The sequence below is a fragment of the Prunus mume genome, linkage group LG7 (assembly GCF_029339155.1).
Source record: "Prunus mume cultivar Tortuosa linkage group LG7, ASM2933915v1, whole genome shotgun sequence".
Taxonomy (NCBI): domain Eukaryota; kingdom Viridiplantae; phylum Streptophyta; class Magnoliopsida; order Rosales; family Rosaceae; genus Prunus; species Prunus mume.
The window spans coordinates 15,543,725-15,565,951 of NC_142704.1; the positions used below are offsets into that span (position 1 = coordinate 15,543,725).

A 22,227-nucleotide genomic window follows, 5' to 3' on the forward strand; every position below is an offset into this window, starting at 1 on the left:
GATTTATATTGGATCATCTTCTTAGAACTTTACACCTGGTTATTTATTTTATAAAATATTTCATAATTTACGGTAAGTGTCATTAATATGTGCACTAAACAAATCTACAACAACTTAGTGATGATGCCTTCAAGTTGATCTTTTTTAGCTTAGATTTTTAGTTTAGATTAGATAGTAAGGTATGTGAATAAGTAATTTAATGGCATATATATTTATTCTTCTTTTGCAAGGGAAAGATGGGGTGTTTGACTTGCTCTCTTCTTAATTGAATATCTATTGGCAACAACTTTAATTTTGATAGGAGGGGAAACCATGAAACTATTTTTTCAGATAGTTTGTGGTCCCTCTATCCATGTGGAAATGAGCCAAGGTTGCCTATTTCATTGCAGATGCTTGTTCCCTATTGCAATTGGAGGATTCTGTCCAAGTGGTAGTCAATTTACAAAGAAGCAAAAGTCAGCAACTACACCCAACCCAGGACTAGTAAGCCAGTATAACCCATAACCCAGAAAAAATTTAAAATAGTCATTTTCCAATTTTGTCCAAGTGGTAGTCAATTTATAAAGAAGCAGAAGCAAGCAACTACACCCAATTAACTTAGGACTACGTTTACACAGTATCATATTCTAAAATCCAATATAACCCATAACCTAGGAAAAAAAAAAGGAAATATTTTGTTTCCAGTTCATGTACTTTTGTTACTTGGTGACGGAACCAAAAACACATCTTGATCCATCCAATCATCAATATTTGGCCAACCCTCTTGGTAGACATCGTGAATAAGATCAGACCTAGGATGTGGGAGCAGTGGATTCCCTATCATGGCCATGGACCCAGAAGGTATCTGGACAACCTTCTTACAATAGTTGCCACAAATAGGGATATCGCGAAATGTGTCACCTTGGGTCCAATAACGGCGACATGATTTATAGTACTGGCAAGGTGGATGGAGCTTGTGGTTGTTATAGTATGAAAATTTGGTGTTCGTGGAACAAAAATTGGTGCATTGAAGCTCGGCTTGGGGCGGTGGTAGGTGACTCATGTGTGGAACTCTTGGTTGTTTTGGCATAAGGGTTTCTCTAGGGATTTGAGAGAGATTTTGAGTTTGGGGAGATAGGAAGAGGAGATTTGAAAAGGTTGCTTATGAGAGATCAAAGTACAAATGTTGAGGCAAGAAAAGACAAAAAGGAAACTACATATAAAAACAAAGGAAAAAAACCATAATGACTATGACATCTTCCTAGTAAAAATCGTTCATTTGAAGGATACTTCATTGCCTTTCAATGTGTTTAGGCCAAACATTAATTAAGATAAATTCTCTTATTTTACATAAATAATAACAATTTTTATTTTTATTTTTATTAAAACTGGATATGCATTACCACATGCAAAAACAGAGAAGCAAGAGTCCAAATACGAAAAGGACTACAAGCAAACCAAGCTAAGTCAACAACAAAACAAACTAAAAACACAAATGCATCTAAAGCCAAAGACATAAAATAACATCAAAGCACTCATATAAGATGAGATAAACATCCATAACTGGATTCAATAATTAAAATAACACCAAACCAAATAAAGTTACTTATAATTTTTCATTCCTTATCAATAATCATAATCCTCATAGAGTGCACGATAGATAGCATCCAACAAAATGTCACAGTGACCGTCGAGAGTGCCACCATTTGTGAACAATTTCATAAAAACCCCTTCATACCACATGTCACTCCACGAGTCCTTGATTATGCAATAATGATCATTGGTAGCTTCGTCGATATACATCCCAACAAGTAAAGCAGAGTGGCTAATGTTTGTCCCACATTCCTTGCGAAATATCTTGCCTCTATATTTTTCAAATTCGAAGTTGTGGGCATCGCATCCGACCACCATTGGTTGTTTGCAAAGAGTGTAGGCCAGCTGGTCCTCAGGTGTCACAATTGCATAGATAATGATATCGAGACCATCTTTCTTTTTCCTTGACAACATTATAGGTTCCTTTGATACCCTAGTATGGTACATGTAATTTTGTTCGGTGTTTAGACCACCATTTTGGATAATGTAATCAAACCACCTTTATTCCTATTTTATATGATTTTTTGGCCCATTTATGAAGTTCTTCATAAAGTCGAACGATTACGTAAAGTTGTCAACACGCCTCTCTTTCTATTTGATAGTGTAAACCTAATTGTTTTCTTTCATCCACAACTTAAATGATTGAGCAACAATTCCAGGATTTTCCTCGGACAATATCGATGTTTAGACCACTGTTTTGGATCATGTAATTGGACGCCTTCAATTTGTTTTCACTATGGGACCCATAGTTGGTAGTATTGTAGTCGATGTGTTATGGCATGGTCAACATCATAGGCTATTGTAAACTGAAATATATAACATGAATAAATACCATGTTTGCATTGGTCAAAAATGCCCAACACGAACCTGTGCATATAATATATAAGTTAGAGTTACACACATAATACATGCATAAAATATTGAGCAAAAAGTAGAAGAAAAAAAGCATGCATATGGTAATGGTTTCAAGTGTAGTAGTACCACAAGTTCCTTGATACCTTATGCATTTGATACTTGCAAAAGCCTCCGACCGTAAATGGCCCACCACACATACTACAGACGCCATTAGGGGATGAGATGTTATACGGAAAAGGTTCCATTTAACCGTCGTCCATATTAGCAAACAAGTTTAGACCTACAGTATATGGTTTTTTTGATCCCTTCATGAAGTTCTCCACAAAGTCAAACAAGCTCTTGAAAGTTGTCAAAATGCCTCTCTTGCTCTTCATCGCTCGACCAAACCTGATTGTACTATTTCATCTATGACTCAAATGATTGAGCAACATTTGCAAGATTTTTTCGGATGATATCGATGTTTTGACCATCGTTTAGGATCATGTAATCGAACGCCTTCAATTTGTTTCCACAGTGGCACTTATAGTTGGCAAAATTGTAATTGATCAATTATTGCACAGATAACATCGAAGGCTATTGTAAATCGAAATATATAGCATGAAAAGATTCCACGTCTGCAATGGTTGAAAATGCGCAAAATGAACATGTGCATATGATATAATATATAAATTGGAGTTACACACACAATACATGCATAAAATATTTACCAAAAAGTAAAAAAAATAAAAAATTACATGCATATGGTAATGGTTTCCAGTGCAGTATTGTACTTCACTTCTTTTACCGCAAGTTTCTTGATGCCTTACTCGTTTGATACTTGCAAAAGCTTCTAACAACTTAATGGCCCATCCCACATACCGCGGAGGCCTTCAGAAGATAAGATATCATCAACTCTCTTTATAATCCACTTATTAGAAGGAACAAGAGAAAGATTTAGGGGGCAAATAGTGTCATTAGTTGGCACATCATTTTTCATGACATTTATGATGTACCAAGTTTGTTGATGCTCTTTTGGGGAGGGTCAACTTAGAGAAGTAAAGGGTCTTCAGTAGGGAAGAAGGTGAAGGACCTTCGGAGTTAGAAGAACCTGTAGAAGACAAGAAGAAAGAAGTAGTCATCAAGCTTCAGACATCGGTATGGTGCTTGTCGAAGGCTCTCCGATGCTTAAGTCAGCTATAAGTGGTAATTTTGGCAGAGTAACAATAAATATGAGAAAATAGTTACCTTTTTACTTAGGTACTGTTCCCTATCTATAGAGAAGTGAAAATGGGAGTTTTGTACAAAGTTTAGATATAGGACTTTGTGCAAGTCGCTGTGGTAGTGACACGTGTCCTTGGAGATTAGGTTCGGCAGTTAGGAGCTTCGGTAGGTGTCTGTCATTTCGAAAAAGTGTCTTCCTTCGACAGGGAAGAAGGCGTGTCTGCCTTGGTGCTAGTCGTTTTGATGCTGGACATGCTTGGTTGATTATGATGTAAACAAAGTTGAATAAAGTGCAGTTTAATAAATACATAAATTTTCCTTGCAATCCTATGAAAGACATCTTTTACTGTGTATAAGACAAAAGAACATAACGTGCCAGCACCAGAAATGCAGAAACATGAAAAAGATATAAACAAGCCAAAAAACGAACACAACAAAGAAATAAAATGACAAGAAAAAAAAACCACACTAAAAACATGGGAAAAGAGAATAATTATCCCTTTGAGCAAGAACTCATCTAGCATTATCAATTAAGTGGCCAATATCAGACGTGTTGTCTTAAGCACTATGGAAAGCAGAAATATGACTCAAAGAATCGCTCTCAAGCTCCACCGCTCGCACTCCAACTATGAGAAAGAACCTTGAGAAGCACTTAAACTAGTATGTGAATGAGATCTAAAAAATCAAGCACAGACTTCTTAATATAGCATCGACCACCTCAATTGTCAAGGACTGCTTATGCTGTTTAAAATGGCAGCATACATTTCTCATGAATCTCAGCAGTTAATCTAGTTCCCTATGGTATTTAATGTCTTTATCAAATTTATATACACCAGAAATGGTTCCTAGTTACTCTAATCCGAATTCCATGGTGGGAACTTTGCAATAGAAAGCTTCAATTTCATCTTCGCACATATCATCAAACATGTTTAGCCTCGTAGTATACTATTTTTTTTTTGGCCCATTCATTAAGTTCTCCACAAAGTCGATCAACTTCTTGAAGTTGTAGAAACACCACTTTTTCTCTTCATCACTCGAGTAAACTCGATTATACTATTTCATCAATTGCTTAAATGATTGAGCAGCATTTGCACGATTTTATTAGGACAATATCAATGTTGTTGCAGGGGATGAGTAGGGATGTGACTTCTTCAAACATTGCCTCTTACTCTAAGTTTCCTACAAACATTATTAACAAAGAACATACAACAAAGTTTTTATTATCAAAACCCATTGTTAATTTCTTGATCTCTTGACAAAAGGAAAAAGTTGAGTGGCTTTTCTTGTCAAATAACATGGTTTAACTATCCCATTTTGGGGTTTTATGGGATAAAAAGTTATATCTTTCTTTTTCACGTTAATTAAATACCTATCTCATTTTTGGATTTTATGCAGTTAATCTTCATTAAATTTAGTTTTGCTTAATGCAGTTGCAGTTAGATAAGAGAAAACCTGATGATCATTGCAATTAGGTGTTGGCTATTTGGATACAAGAAAAAATGACTAATGTGACGAAAAACAAAAGTGAGGCGTGTAAATGTCCTATATGCCCTACATTTACTGGGTATATGTGAGGAATTTATTTGGTCGTCACTTAAAAGGCGATAAAGAGACAAGCAGTTTCAGAGGGAAACCAAATTTCTCACAAATTGCATCAGGGTTTTGGGTGTGAAAGAGCAAAAATCATTTATGAGGCTTGTTGTGTCACATATAAAGTTAAAGGCGTCACAAATATTCAATACGAGAATCTCTCGCAAAATTAAAAAAAAAATGAGGAACAAATGAGCTCTATGCTCGCACTTCCACGATGAGTAAGAACCACGAGAAGTACTTAAACTAATATGTGAATGAGATCTAAAAAATCAGGCCACAGACTTCTTAATATAGCATTGACCACCTCAATTAGACTACTTATGCTGTTTAAAATGGTGGCATACATTTCTCATGAATCTCAGCAGTTGATCTGGTTCCCTACCGTATTTAATGTCTTTATTAAATTTATGTACTCCCACCAGAAATGGTTCCCACTTACTCTGATTCGAATTCCATGATGGGTACTTTGCAATGGAAAGCTTCCATTTCATCTTTGTACATATTAGCCAACAGGTTTAGCCTCACAGTATACTATTTTTTTTGCCCATTCATGAAGTTCTCCACAAAGTCCATCAACTTCTTGAAGTTGTAGAAACACCGCTCTTTCTCTTCATCGCTCAGGTAAACTCGATTATACTATTTCATTAATTGTTTAAATGATTTAGTAACATTTGCACGATTTTACTCTAACAATATCGAATGTTGCAGCAAGAGATGAGGATAGGGATGTGGGTTCTTCAAACATTGCCTATTACTTTGAGTTCCTAAGAACATTATTAACAAAGAACATACGACAAAGTTTTTCTTATCAAAACCCATTGGTAATTTCTTGATCTCTTGACAAAAGAAAAATACTAAGTGGCCTTGCTTGTCAAATAACATGATTTAACTATCCCATTTTGGAGTTTTATGCAGTTAATCTTCATTAAATTTAGTTTTGCTAAATGTAGTAGCATACAACTACGTGTTGGCTATTTAGATATCACTATAAGAAAAAATGACTAATGTGACGAAAAACAAAAGTGAAGCATCTAAATGTGCTACATTTACTGGGTATATGGGAGAAATTTATTTGGTTGTCACTTATAATGCGATAAAGAGACGAGCAGTTTCGGAGGAAAACCAAATTCCTCACAACTAGCATCGTCGTTTTGGGTGTGAAAGAGCGAAAATCATTTGTGACGCGTGTGATGTCACATATAAAGTTTAAAACGTCACAAATATTAAATGCGAGAATCTCTTGCAAAATTAAAGAAAAAAAGGGGAATAAGACCCAAAGAATTGCTCTCGAGCTCTACTACTCGCACTTCCACCATTAGTAAAAACCTTGAGAAGTGCTTAAACTAATATGTGAATGATATCTAAAAAATCATGCCACAGACTTCTTAATACAGCATCGAACCGCCTCAATTGTCAAGGACTGCTTATGTTGTTTAAAATAGTGGTATACATTTCATATGAATATCATCAATTGATCTGGTTCCCTACCGTATTTAATGTCTTTATCAAATTTATATACTCCCACAAAAAATGGTTTCCACTTACTCTGATCCGAATTCCATGGTACTTTGCAATGGAAAGCTTCCATTTCATCTTCGTACATATTAGCAAACAGGTTCAGCCTCGTAGTATACTATTTTTTTTTTTTGGGCCCATTCCTGAAGTTCTCCACAATGTCGATCAACTTATTGAAGTTATAGAAACACCACTCTTTTTCTTCATCGCTCGAATAAACTTGATTATACTATTTCATCAATTGCTTAAATGATTGAACAACATTTGCATGATTTTACTCGAACAATGTTAATGTTGTAGCAAGGGATGAGGATAGAGATGTGGTTTCTTCCAACATTGCCTCTTACTTTGGGTTCCTAGGAACATTATTAACAAAGAACATACGACAAAGCTTTTATTATCAAAACCCATTGTTAATTTCTTGATCTCTTGACAAAAGAAAAATACCGAGTGACTTTGCTTGTCAAATAACATGGTTTAACTATCCCATTTTGGGGCTTTATGTGGTTAATCTTCATTAAATTTAGTTTTGCTTAATATAGTTGTAGTTAGATAAGCAAAACTTAATGATCATTGCAATTAGGTGTTGTCTATTTGGATACAGGTTTCACTACAAGGAAAAAATGACTAATGTGACGGAAAAAAAAGTGAGGTATGTAAATGTGCTAAAATTACTGGGTATCAGTGAGGAATTTATTTGGTCATCACTTATAAGATGATAAAAGAGACTAGCAATTTCAAAGGAAAACCAAATTCCTCACAAATAGCATCGCGGTTTTGGGTGTGAAAGAGCAACAATCATTTGTGGCGCATGTAGTGTCACATATAAAGTTTAAGGCATCACAAATATTAAATGTGACAATCTCTCGCAAAATTAAAAGAAAAAAGAAGAAGAACAAGACCCAAAGAATCGCTCTCGAGCTCCACCGCTCGCACTTCCACCGTTAGTAAGAACGTTGATAAGTACTTAAACTAATATGTGAATGAGATCTAAAAAATCAAGCCACAAACTTCTTAATATAGCATCGACCGCCTCAATTGTCAAGGACAACATATTCATATATCATCACAATATACTATATGTGACTCTTACTTTGCATCATCACATTTGATTTCTAGTGACGGGGGTAATGTGATGACAAAAATGAGTCATTTACAAATAAGTGCGACGCAATTTTGCCTATTGTGAGGAAATTTTTTCCTTACATTATCACTTTTGTGTTGTAGTGTATGCAAATAACAATAAACATACTATGATATAATTCTTAATTTGGCTTCCAATTTTTTACTTTCCTTTGCAAGTTCTCAACCCATATTTGTGAGTTTAGCAACAATCTTCCAAAGTGGATAAAGCTTTACAAAACCCACTATTGAATTTATACACATGTTTATTGAGAAAACAAGCTTGAATATGTGTTTGATCATATCCCTTATGCCCATCTACTTCTTACTTTGTAAACAAGATATATTATATTTGCATGTGGATAACTATTTATTTTCCCTAAAATATCTTATTTATTTGTTTGTTGGGCATTTTCGTGGATTTGCTGTCAATTTCGTTACCTCTACCCCTACACTTGATATTTAGGCTCCAATTAGAGATAAGATATGTATGCTCTTAATGCCAGTAGATAACAAGATAGTTATTATTACAATGTCTTATGTTTCTCTTTTTTGGCATCAAGTATCATAACATGCAAAAGGGGCATGCACATGGTATGCTTCTCCAATTGCTAATAGAATTATTTTTAGTAAGGTGGTGGAATATTTATTTTTCTTACCTTACGGAGATACTCCATTACTACGAATCACAATTGTAACCCTGTTCTGCTTACTCTATTATGTTTTGACAACTTTAGGTAAAGCAAGGGTTGGGCGGTAAGGTGCGGCTTATTATGTTTAAAACTGCTCATTTTTCTATTAATGTAAAAGCTTTCTTACGAGTGGTGGCATGTACTCATGTTCTACAAGGATATAGTAAGCTATATTTAGCAGTTATTTTCATGGGGTTATAAAATATAGTCTTCATTTTCTCAATGGCTTTGTTGAATCTTTCTGCATTACTTTTACATTTATGGCATTATCCATATAATTTTTTTTTTCTACAGGTTTGATAGAAACTTATGTTGGTACGTTTGTGTCATTGCCAAATGAACTGGTAATGCTTGGCACGACGGGTCCTCCATTTCTAAATGTGGATGTATGCCTAGAATTGGTTCTTGAAATAGGATACAATGCTTTTTCAGACATACCTCGTGGAAAAATATGTGTAAGGGGAAACATTTTGTTTTCATGGTACTATAAACCTGAAGACCTCACCAAAGATGTCATGATCAATGGGTGGTTCCATACAAGTTTGTCCATATTGATGTATTTTGTAGTATAGTATGGCTCTCATATCATTGACTAGAAAACATTCAACTTTGCCTAAAATTATCTTTGCATCACGAGATGTTAGTGAGTGGCAACCAGATGGAAGCTTGAAAATCATTTATTGCAAGAAGATATTTTCAAGCTTTCACAAGGAGAGTATGTTGAAAACTTGGAGAATATTTATGAACTTGTTTATGATATTGATGCGGTATGACTTTTTGCTTTTGTAATTATATTTCAAAAGTATTTGATGTTTTCTTTTTGCCTTTTCATCCTCATGCATCTCATTAAATAGAAAATGTTCTTCTATATATAGTGACTTGTGTGATAAAGTGATACATACATTAAATACAATATTATGTTGGAATGAACGTCAGCTATGTAAGTGTGAAAGAAAGAGAGTTGTTTCAGTCGCTAGAAGGATATACTAGTATGATGACTTAGAGTTCATTATCTCAATTTTTATATGAATTCATACTTAGTTTGATGACTTTTAATTTTTTCTGTCAAATTTAGATATGGGTCTATAGGAACACCTTTGAGTCCTTCATGGTTGCAATAGTTAATCTCAACAAGCAAGCAGTTCTAAGTGCCATTAAATGGAAAACTCCATCTCATTGATGTTCGACATGATATCTGTCCATGATCAGAACATTAAATGCTCATCATTGTTGTAATCACTTATATTAGTGGTAGAAGTGTTCATTTGTGCTTTTTTTTTTAGCGTAATCTTACCAGAGTCCCTCAGACTATTTGTGAATTTTCTTCATGTACATTGTTGCATGAGAAACATTCCTTATCATCACATAATTTTCCTAGTTCTTGAGAACACTACACCTTTCTAGTGGTTGGATAGAATTTAGTGTTTCACCTGGTTTGAACATAAAGGCAATTTAGTGGATTTAGCTTTTGATAGGACACCACCTGAGAAGTATAGAGATGATTTATGTCATGTTTGTAATGTTCATGCTCTTACCAGTTTTTCTTTGTGGTCCGAATGGTAATTGTAGTCCATTGTTGACATTAAGGACTACATGTTGTCCCGAGCACGATGACATGCTTGGATTTGCGAGATTCCACCATTTGACTAATGAATGTGCACTTTGCCTAGTATGTGTTGATAGGTTTGGTGTGATCGGATAGTCGGATTAGTTTCGTTTTAAGAAGTATTATCCCTTGTATCTTTGGGATAGTTTAGGAACTTTCCGATTGGAGATTGGAGGTCGTGAACCCTATGGGCCTTGTTGCCCTAGGGTTAGATCTCTTCGACTTGGTTGATCAAAAGCTTCCCGAGTTTTTCTTGACCTTAGAAACAATTAAGATGACCTAGGAATGTTATCCTTAGTATTGTACACAGTTGAGACCCGGGAACTAGGGTTTTGTTTTAAAGTTCAGTTTTGGGATTGTTTGGCAACCTAATCATTGTGTTCTCTCAAAGGTAATCAGGCTACATGTACTGTACATGAAGGACCCCTTTAGGGTTGAGCTTGAGCAGCTTTGGACTTTTTGTGAGTGGAATTTGTTTTCAAATGAACATGATCTTTTAAATGACAAGTTGCATGCATAACTGTGATTTGACTGGATTTAGACTATTTTGATGTGTTGGATTTATGGGATTTGGTATTTTTCTTACTATGGTTTTATTAAGGTTTTCAAAAAGGAATATGAGCTTTTTCATATATATATATAGATATGGTTATGGATTTTGGATATTAGATTATATGGTTTTGCATCACTATATGTACTTCCCCTGTTTCGATATGGATGTTTAGCCACACGTGCGATGCATATTCCAGTGTGTGTGTGTGTGTTGAGATGGGTCGTCCTTAGCGGGGTGGACTATATAGCCCCTGGCAAGGCTGTCAACACGAATAAGATGAATATTCAACAACATGTTCGATGCAGATTTCGATGTGTGTGTTGTAAGCAAAAGTCCCCTGGTTGGACTGGTTGTCCTTAGTCATATGTTTGATGATGATCCGTTAGCATGAGTAAGATGAATATTCAACAACATGTTCAATGCAGATTTCGATGTGTGTGTCGTAAGCAAAAGTCCCCTGGTTGGACTGCTTGTCCTTAGTCACATGTTTGATGATGATTCGGTATGTGGTCTAGCAAAACGGCCCCCGTGTTGGATTATTTTTCCTTAATACATGTTTTCATGTGGTGCCTATGAATATTTTATATATATGAGTACTCTGCACAATGTATGAGTATGTATGCGGTTTCATTTTGGGATGCATATATTTTGATCATTGGATTTACACGATGTTTTGCAAGCATACGCCTTAGGAAGGCTGTGTTTGCGAGAGAAAGTAATTGAAAATGTGTTTTCCTTGGATTTGTTTATAATATGGATTTCCAATGATAATACATCAAGTATGGGAATATATTTATGTATAAAGGATTTAATTGCATGGTTGACATTAATTTTTAAAACGGAGGTGGTTAGTATGTTCATTATAAATTATGTTCAAAACTTTTTTTTTGTCCATTCATACTTTTCTTGTTTTGTGCCCCTAGACCGTAGCTTAATTGATCCGTAAATCCAACTTGAGCCTTTCCTTCTAGCACACTCTGTTTCATTCCATAGGACTTCTTGATTGTAGTTCGTGAAACTATCTTATGTTGTAATTAACTCTACTTACTTAGTATGCTCTCTTATTTCCTATGTTACGTTTGGATTTCAGGCTTGTGGCCTTTTGAAAACTACGTAAACTTATGTGCTTTAACTTGTGCTTGATGAAAGTTGGAAATTTCTTGTTATTACTAGTTTTACAAGTGGTGACTCTTTGAGAAGTATTCTTTTTACAGAGGTGAAAACTCTGCCAATTTTCAGTTGAAGTCTTTGCCTTTAATGGGAAAGAAGGGCAATATAGTAAAATGGGCCCGACAAAAATAGGGTTCACCATGGGTTTCGAGTGGGAATCTGGGGCAAGTCCTGTCACCCTAATTAATTTTTCAAGAGCTTGGTTGTGGAAGCTAAATAGAATAACTGAATACTTTAGAACCTCTATACCAACAATATTTAGAGGTAAAAATTGTAAAACTTTACACTTTTATATCTTTACTAATGATTCAAGTAGTATCACCTATAATATGTTTCTTCTTTCCAGGATTATGAAATCCAGAAATTCAGCAATGTTTTCAGAGAAGTATGAGAAAATGTTACATCTTTGTTACTATGTTAACATCTTTCTAGGGTTTCTTCTTCTTCATCTCCTTGTTTTTACTTTCTCTTGATCATGGGTGTAGTTTTTACGAAGTGTGGGATTGAGATTGATGTCGAGATTCCTGGCCTTCTCCTTAAGATTCTTATCGTTAGCCACTTGAGAGGCTACTGTGGTTTCCTTTTGGTAGTGCGTGAATATCGAGTCCACCATATTTCTTCAACCATTTGGATGTGCATTTCGGGTTGGTCTTTAAATAAGCAATGGATAACGAAAGATAATTTATTTTCAAGAAAGCTACCAAATAGAAATCATAGAACATCACTTCTTTCCAGAACTATATTAATTTTGCATCTAGAGATCATAACATCTGCCAAGTAAAGGGAAATAAGATTTAATTTAGAACAAAAGTCTCATAGTTTTTCTACAACATGATAATTATTATGAGAGAGAGAGAGGGAAATAAGATTTAATTTAGAACAAAAGTCTCATAGTTTTTCTACAACATGATAATTATTATGAGAGAGAGAGAGAGAGAGAGAGAGAGAGAGCTTCCATTGAGGGATCCCTCAAATTTGAGGGATCCATGGACACCCTTGTAGAGCCCACTTTGCATTGTATTTCACTAATTCAAACTGTCTATTTTGTAGATATTCATTCAAAGACCATCTCTACAAAAAATCACTTAAATTCGATATCATTTGACTATTCAATTAAATTATTGAAAATTTAAGTACTTTCTTGAAGCACAATGTTCATTGATTTTGTTGGTCTCAATTAGATGCCTTAATGATTTTCAATTTTTCTTAATTTTTGTAAGGATAATTTATGAATGAAGACTTGAAAATAGACATTTGGATCATTGAATATATATTTTTTTGTATGGTACCCTAAAGGTTGTCCCTTGAATAAAATTATTTGAGGAATTAATCCCTCAATGAAAGGGGTGTGTGTGTATATATATATTTATATATATACCCGTTTTGGTGTTATTGATTCTTGTTCTTAACAATGCAACTATGAGCTTCTCGACACACACCGTCTTCTAGAAATGGTTAGTAAGGTATACATATTTATCTAATAACATGGTTTAACTATCCCTTTTTGGGTTTTTTCCCTTTTAATTAAGTACCTATCTGCAATTAATCTTCATTAAATCTAGCTTTGCTTAATACTATTGTAGTTGGATAAGCGAGAACCTGATGATGCTCAATTACATGTTGGCTATTTGGATGCAGAGAGTGATGTCGAGATTCTTGGTCTTCTCCTTAAGATCCTTATCGTTAGCCACTGGAAAGGCTAATGTGGTGTCAGTGCCTGGATATCGAACTTGTCCACCTATTTTCTTCAACCATCAAGTAGATATTTATTATGAGTCCAAAAGGAGGAATGGCGACTCCTTAGTGATTCAAAAACCGTACATTGAAAGATAGATGTCCCAAGTATGCCATTATTCAGTTATAACTCGGAAGATATGTCAAACATGGTGATTCCCTAATGACTCAAAATCGTAGCTTAAGACCTCGTTTGGTTCATGGGAAAGGAGACTTGGGAATGGAAATCAATTGCTTTCCCATGTTTGGTAAGTCTAGGTATGGGAAATCGTTGCCTGGCTCATGGGAAAGTAGGGGGGAAAGTGAAGTCATCCTCCCAATTTGGGTTTTGTTTTCCCTCCTCATGGGAAAGTTTGGGAAAATGAGCTAACATTAAATACATATTTTTTATGACCATTTTATCCCCATTAACAATTTAGAATTACAATATATCATTAAATGCATTCTTTTTTTATTTGATTTAATATGGGTATAATTGAAAATTTATACAAACTTTGTTTTCATTCCTACTCAAAACAAACATGGGAAAGGAAATAAAGTGATATTTCCCGGTTACTTTCCCAGCATTACCAAACGTGGAAAAGGAATCTTCCATTCCCATTCCTTGAGGAATGACATGAGAAATGATTTCCCCTCAAATTCATTCCATGAACTAAACGGGGCCTAAGAGATAGATGTTCCTCCAAATAATGTGAACAGGGATGATGGATTCCGATTGATTGGTTTGTACCCAACGTACATCGAAAGGCGTAGTGGGTCCAAGAAATGGGGTTTCCAATGTGGATCATAGTTTTGTCGAAGTGCTTGACGTAGCCCCGCTTTATACAAAACTTCTGGTGAGTGTATTTACTATTTGGTTTCTAACTTAATCTTTGATATGATCTCAAACAAGCTATAATTTCCAATAGCATATGATAAAAAATGATGCATGAGAAACACACAATTGAAGTACATTTGAAATCAAGCAAGCATACCATATTATTGAAGGCCACATTGTTTTCTACAAGTCGTTAAACAATGTTATCAAACACTAGAAATAGAGAAAAACTATAAGCCAAATCACATGCAATGTTGTCTATAACGGGTAATTAACAAACACCATAAACAAAGAAAAACAAATCCAGCAAGTTATGAATGCTCTTCATCTAATCTCGCTTCTTACAACTTCAATAATAACAAAGCTCTATCACTCTCATTTAATTTAGGGTTTACTTTTCTTGCCCAAATTCATCTGAAAAATTAAACAAGGTAAAGGGTGAGCCTATAGCAGTAGGGACGAGACCTCCTAGTAGATTGATATAACCATGCTTATCACATTATTAATTATAATTCATGAATGCTTTCATCTAATCCCGGGACAAGCAAACCTCTCGCTTAACCACTGCTCGAATGCATTTATATGAACTAACATCCATCTCAATCATCCCGTAATTTTCCCCTTTTGTTAGTCATCTTGTCTAACTCCCTGTCGCCAGTCCTGAATCACCCAATAAAACCATGTGCACTGTGGGATCCCTGAGACCTGGTACTTACCAAGAGTTAGACTCAACTACACAAAAGATCCTTCCCATTACCCTCTTTTCCATCATTATGTTTCTCAATCCAACAACTCCAACCAATTACCATGACATGATATAATTATGCCAACATTATTCAAATAGTTCATAATACGTAAATATCCTATATCAAGAACATTATACAATATTACATATAATATAGAACTCACGAAAATTTAATTAGATCAATCCCCGTAAAGGCCCCCAAGAAATCCCTACCTTGACACCAAAGCTTTTGCTAGAAATGTAATGTATTTCCCAATTTTCCACCTTATTAAAGCTCACACTCCTCTCTCTGGTATTTTACTTCATTTCTCTGGTTCTCATTTTTGTTATTGAGGCCTTATTTATACTCTTACAAAACTTGGGCATGAAGTAAGAATATATATATATATATATATATATATATGTGTGTGTGTGTGGATAAGCTTAATGAATAAGGATAATTAAATACGAATATAGGAAGATAAAATCTAACTTCTTACAGGAGCTGTCAAACACACACAAGCTTTAAGCTTTAAAACAATGACACATATATTGGTGACAAGGATGAAATATGCATGTGCCTAATCCACACGTCCACTCCACCTTAAGATGATGAAATCTCATATATATATATAAAATTACCATGTCTATCCTTTTGTCCAAGTTAACTTGCTCAGAAAGATAAAAATTAAGAGATTTGTTTTAGCTATTTAATACCCAAGATGTGAATAACACAATTCTAACAATTGAATATTATTATAAATATATACAATTATATAAGTTAAATACCCAAGAAATATCTACGGATTTAGAGAAAACAAATTATATAATTTATAGTTATTCAAATGAACATATGTATATATATTTACTACGTACAAATAATTATTAAAATAGCATTGTAAACGTAAAACAGTACATATGGATTCTCACATTCACTTTGGTCATGTGGACTTTTGTGGTTTCATCCTTGGCTTGAAATTTTCGGCTTCGACAGTCCACCGCTTTATGACCAGACTTGTTGTAGTTAAAGCATTTGCCCTTGCACTCTCTATTCTTTTTTGAGTTCCCTTGATTAGAGCCTTCCTCATAATACTTCCTCTTTTTCTTGTTCACTCGTCTTCCACTACATGTGCCCTAGCCACCATGGAGTTACCAACAGCTTTCTTTTCAGAACCACGGTTGTCTTCCTCAACCTCACAATCATATCTTCAAGTCCCACGTCTTTGCCCTTATGCTTGAGATAATTTTTTAAATCTCTCCATGACGATGGCCATTTTTACAATGATTGCAACCACTTGGAAAGTCTCACTCAAAACCATGTTTTCTACCTCAATCTCGTGCAGAAATAACATGAAGTTCTTGGACTTGTTTGATGACCATCTAGGAGTCCACCATCTTGTAATCAAGAAACCGAACAACCACGAATTTCTTCTTGCCAACATCTTCATTTTTGTATTTCTTGTCAACTAACTCTCATAGGGCTTGAACAATTTTGATTGGAATGTATGCATTGTAAAAAGTATTGTCCAATATTGAACGATATAGTTCTCGCAAAAGAAATTTGAGTGATGGCATGCATTTTCAGCAACCATTACTTCTATAGTAATGCCATGTTGCAGGAGCATCTTATTTCAAGAACTTGGCAAAAATTGAGTGTGGTCAAATAGAACAGCATTTTTGCTGCCACATTTGAAATTAGTTCCATTGAACTTTTCGGGTTTCTCTTCATGAGAGGAGCGAGTAAGGAGCACTATTGGTAAACCATGAGCCACGCCTTTTTCCTTGTCATTAGTAGTACCATCATTAATAGTAACACCATTCATTTCAATCAACGAAGAGGAAAATCCACAATTTGATAAACAATAAAATAACAACCTTTAAGAAAATAAACAAATTGAAGATTATTAAAAAATAAATAAACATAGCAATTATCAAACAAGATTTTGTCTTAAGATTGTTGGTAAAATTTATGATAATTACTATATTAAAAGAATTTTCAAAAATAAAATTACACTATAAATTCAAAAGTAAAATACAAATAAATTACAACAAGAACCAAACTAAGAACACTTTACAGATGATGGAGTCTAGAACTTGGTTTTACCTCTTTAAGATGAAATGGTCTCCTCACAAGTGCTTCTAGGATTTGTTCAGCAAACATCTCCAAGGACAAAACTATTGACTTTTTGTCGAAGCAACACTTCAATTCCCAAGAAAAGCAAACTCAAACTTGTGCATGAACTCTCTCTTAAACTACTTTTAAATGTAATGTATAAAATGCTATAGAGGACTAATTATCGAAGAATGCATTGAATAAAAAATGCTAATGGGACCTTCTCTATTTAAAAACATGTCATACCTGTTAGTACAAAGTGTGTGACTGTTCATGAAAGGTCAATCAACAAACCTTTCTTTTTGTTTGAGTCAAAGCATGTATCATACATAGATTTTTAACTTGAGAAGCTTATTTTGCAATAGTGAAGGTACACGCACATACCCAACAAGCATTTCCACTCACACGGCAAAAGAGAATGGACTTGTGTTCTAGAATGCAAGGTATCTTTTCAAATATATTTAATAGTAATTTTTCAGAAAAGTTTAAACAACTTGTCTAATGTCAACATGTCAAATACCTTTTGGGCATAAGACATGGCCTGATGCCATCGTTTAATAGAGCAACAATCCGAATATTTTCAATTTTAAAATAATTTCCATTCTCAATGATTTGAAAAATAAAATTTTAAATTTTAAATATATTATTTTCTAACATATCTTTGCATGTAAGATTTTGGTATTGTTAGGATTAATTAGATGGAGCGATGTTTAAGTAAGCAATGGAAATCATAGATCATCAGTTATTTTCAGAACTACATAAATTCTGCATCGAGAGATCATAACATCTACCAAATGAATTTACCCATCAAAATAAAACAAGAAAAAAGAGTTAAGAAATTTGAGGATGAGATGAGCACTGTGATTTGGAGAAGGGCTACATCAATTACACACGGTTTACAGGGAAGATAGTTTTTATTTATTTATTAAAGCTTGGTTTTTGGTTTTGGGGTTACCAAAAGCTGGGTTTTTACAATCCAAACTTGTCTTCCATAACAATTTCATAAATCTTAGATGAAAATTTATTTATAGGCTTGTTTCAGTATATATTTTTTCCCCTTAAAAAGACAAATTGAGATTTAAGGTGGGGGTGTTTTCATTTGATAGGGTGTAGCTGTATAGAGATGCAGAATTATAAGGCAGGCAACAAAGCCTTCTGGAAATCCAATGGCAAAACAAGAGAAGAGCAAGCTTTACCAGCCGAAGCAATTAAGTGGGAAAAGAAACCAGAAGTTGCAAAGCAAAGTGTCTAAGAGTTTATTAGAGCAGAAGCAAATTCCTAGTTTCAATAACAGCAAAGTGGTAGTTGAATTGTGATGAACAGAATCAACACAAAGGCAACAAAATCATTACCCTTCAAGTTATAGACTGAAGAGCTCGATTTGGGAATATATATATATAGATATAGTCCAAGATCCCTTGTACCCATGTGGAAACTAAGAAAAGCATATGGAAGTAGACTTAATGTGACAAAATTCATGGACCTCCTTTATGAAGTTTTAAACACCTAACGAATTAAAGCAAATAGGATTTTGACAAGTAAAAGAATTAAATCATATATCCACGATGAAAGTTAAACAAAAGTCTAAACTTCCATAGACGTTTCTGGCTTGCTTGTAATTCATAATTTCAACCTAAACTTAAGACTCCCATAAAATATTTAAATTTTTTTATGAAGAATGATGTAGAGGATTGAGCAGCTGCCCGATGAACAACACCGCTCCAGTCATTTCCTCTCTGATCAAAAACAAGAATGGGTGATCTGCCACAAAGTCTATCTTCTTAGGCTTATATAGTGACGACCCCTCCATAAAATCGAAAGTTGTAACAGCTGCAGCTTCCGTTCCTTCTTCATTAACTTCAATGACCGCTTCCTGGAGCATATCTGAAACAAAAGGGTCCTCACCCGGAGGCGATTCCACCATCTCTGTCAAGTTGCCTCCTTTATATGGATCAAAAAGGAATGGGAGCTCCAGACCTAACTGCTTCAGAATGTGACAAACACTAAAACTAGAAGTAATCTTAAACTTTGGAATTCTAAAGTTACCCACTTCAACTTCGTAATGTGGAATATGGCGATCTAAGAAGCCAGGCTCAGAACAAACTCTCTCAACTAGAGCTGGCAGCCCATCTTTTTCATCTGGAAGAAACAAGCACATGGAAAAACGCCGCTTCTCATCTTTTGCTCGTTTGTATCGGAGTTTTAAGACTTTGAAGCCGTCAAAGGCACTTATAAATTGTCCATCGTCGCTAGTCATGAAGGGTGCCTGTATGTTTGATCTCCCATTGAGAAGGTGGAAAACATAATTCTCTGTTTTTGATTCATGAAACTCGTTATCCCAAACTCCTTTGAAGTATAACGCATTTGCCAAGATGAGCCTTGTTGAGCTATTAACTGTCCCTGAAGGAAGAACCTCTTCAATAAGGCCCCTAGTCTCTTTTGCAGCCCATGAGTTGACTTCAGTTCTGGCTTCTTCGGCCTTGTTCTGGAAATCGACTTGCTTTGGAACTCCCTTGTAAAAAGTATCCACCACCTCTTTGAAAGAAGGCTTGAAAGGGAGAGACTTGTCGACCCAAAGGCCATTTGCGAAGGACAAGCACGGACCGCCGCAGGGGGAGCTGTCGGCAAACACCAGAGGGACGAGATTGGAGACGAGGGAGTTGAGTTCGGCGGTGGACTTAGACTTTAGGAAAGAGAGCAGCTCGTCTTGGGTTGCACCCTTTGTACCAGCTGCTGTCAGGCTTAGCAAAACATGAATGGACAGCGGCGAGTACACCATGTTCTGCCCGTCGGCTTCAGTTTGAAACAGGTGCTTCGTCATTCTTAAGCCGACGTCGGTTTGGTTGCGCACTGATTCTCGGAGGTCTATTGTTGCCGGAACCACAGAGGTGCTTAGAGTTCTGATGTTGTTGTAATTGTTGTTGTGGATGCAGGTGAAACGAGGAGGGGGCAGAGGACATCGTGTCTTGAAGAAGGAAGACAGTGTCGTGCTTCGTGAGTGTCGAATCGCTATGAGAGACGCCATTGCTATGACAGATGTAGCTCTGATTAAACCCTAGAACACTATTTTAAGTCTGCAGCGCGTAACTCCTATATAGCCAAAGAAAAGGAAAAATAGGAAAGAAGAACAAAACGCTCGGCCTTTTCTAGAAGTGCTATTACTTGTCGTACAAGGATACGTACTCTACTGCCAAATTTATATTATATTATCTCAATAAGGTTATAAAATTATCAAGGTTGCTTGCATAAGGATTGTTACTGAATTAAACTCCAAAAAGAGTCCTATTTTATGTGCAAAAGGGAACGTTGTGGTTAGAGTTTTGTATTTCAATTGGATAATAAAACTGCTGAATTGATTGAATTGAATATAATTCTCTTCATTGCTCGAGTAATCCTCGAATGCTTGAGCAACGTCTTGACGATATTGATGTTGCAGGGGAAGTGGCTTCAGACATTGCCTCCGAGTTCCCGACCAATAATAATAATGCTAGGAACAATAATATGACAAAGTTTCTTTGATAAACCCTAATTTCTTGATTGACACAAAATGAAGGGACAGCTACAGAGAAAGGCATACGTGGGAATGGATAAGCCCCACACGTTGAACAAGTATCTGAAATGTGGTTCAAAAGGTGGGTCTAGCTAATCCCCACGCGGATTTCTTTTGTGGTTAAGTTGGCCTTAAATGTCAAAGGACACATCTTACTCTATGTACCTTAAATCACTAATGATCTCATTTAACCAAAAACAAACGACATCAAATGTACAAGAATTAACTTTAACATGAACTAATAACTTTTCTTTTTCATTTACCTGCGAGTAGACTGAATGTGAGAAAATTTATAGACCTCCTTTATGAAGTTTTACACACCTAACAAACTAAGCCAAAAGAGGATTTTGACAAGTAAAAGAATTAAATCATAAGTCCACGATTGAAAGCGTTTCTCGCTTGCTTGTTAACTTGGGACTCCCTTGAAACCACATCAAATCCAAGGAAGATAATAATTAGACAAAAATCTTAACTGAATTGACTCATCAGAATTTTAATCCAAAGAGAAATAAACAAAAACAGGACATATTTATGAATACTAGTCTAGAAGAGGATTGAGCAGCTACGGCTCCAACGTCGGTTTGGTTGCGTACTGATTCTTGGAGGGTCCATTGTTGCGGGAAACACAAGGGCTGTGTGGTTAGAGTTTGTCAAATAAAGTAGGGCAAATATTCAAATAATGCTCATCTATGCTCATATTATTATTTCAATATGGAGGTATTTATACAAGTATAAAGATGTGTTAACTCTAAATAAAATAGAAAATATATCTATATTACAATAAAAAATAAATCTCTATTACAATAGGACTAAATAATAGTTAGCAAGTAACTAAATCCTAACTAAGTAAGAACTCGTCCACGATGATGTTATTGTGAATGGAGGTAAAACGAGAGTAAACGTCCTATGAGTTTTGATTTGTTTGATATTTTATAGGCGCAATAATCTGTACAGATGCGCTTCTGTTAGGCTGTGAGGAGGATATTCTTCTTATAAACCCTAATATTAAGGGTAAATCATGCGATTGCGCATATCTAACCCAAACGGAGTCAAACCCCAAAGAATGCATAGAGTATATATTTTTTATTTGTATACATGAGTATATATTGTGGACCCTAGCTCGATGGGTAAGATTTTTTTTGGTTATATGTACGGTTTCATTAAATTCTTTTTGGTTTTTTTTTACATACAAACCGACACCGACTGACTGGGTTTTTTTTGGTTGGAAGAAATTTAACCCTAGAATACTCTCTATGTCTGCAGCGTTGTTCCAACAAAAACAAAAAAAAAAAAAAAGTTCTGCAGCGTTGTTATCTAACTTAGGGCTCTTATAGCCAAAAAAAAGAAAAACGCTCAGTTTATGTAGAAGTATCCCTTTACTTGCGGAAAAAGATTACTCTAATGCCAAATT

General features: G+C 35.1%; 1 protein-coding gene and 1 pseudogene across 1 annotated transcript; both read right to left on the reverse strand.

Annotated features, from left to right (window-relative positions):
* Positions 1 to 1,605: 1,605 nt before the first annotated feature.
* On the reverse strand, positions 1,606 to 1,986 carry LOC148915568 (KDEL-tailed cysteine endopeptidase CEP3-like). Its single transcript, XM_089041951.1, has one exon. It carries the CDS (start codon positions 1,984 to 1,986, stop codon positions 1,606 to 1,608), a length of 381 nt encoding a protein of 126 aa, XP_088898077.1.
* Positions 1,987 to 18,549: 16,563 nt separating this feature from the next.
* On the reverse strand, positions 18,550 to 20,303 carry LOC148915569 (serpin-ZX pseudogene; annotated as a pseudogene).
* Positions 20,304 to 22,227: the final 1,924 nt, after the last annotated feature.

Bases quoted from the DNA above. Each gene is read 5' to 3' on its own strand.
- LOC148915568 (XM_089041951.1), bottom strand. From the start codon at position 1,986: ATGTTGTCAAGGAAAAAGAAAGATGGTCTCGATATCATTATCTATGCA.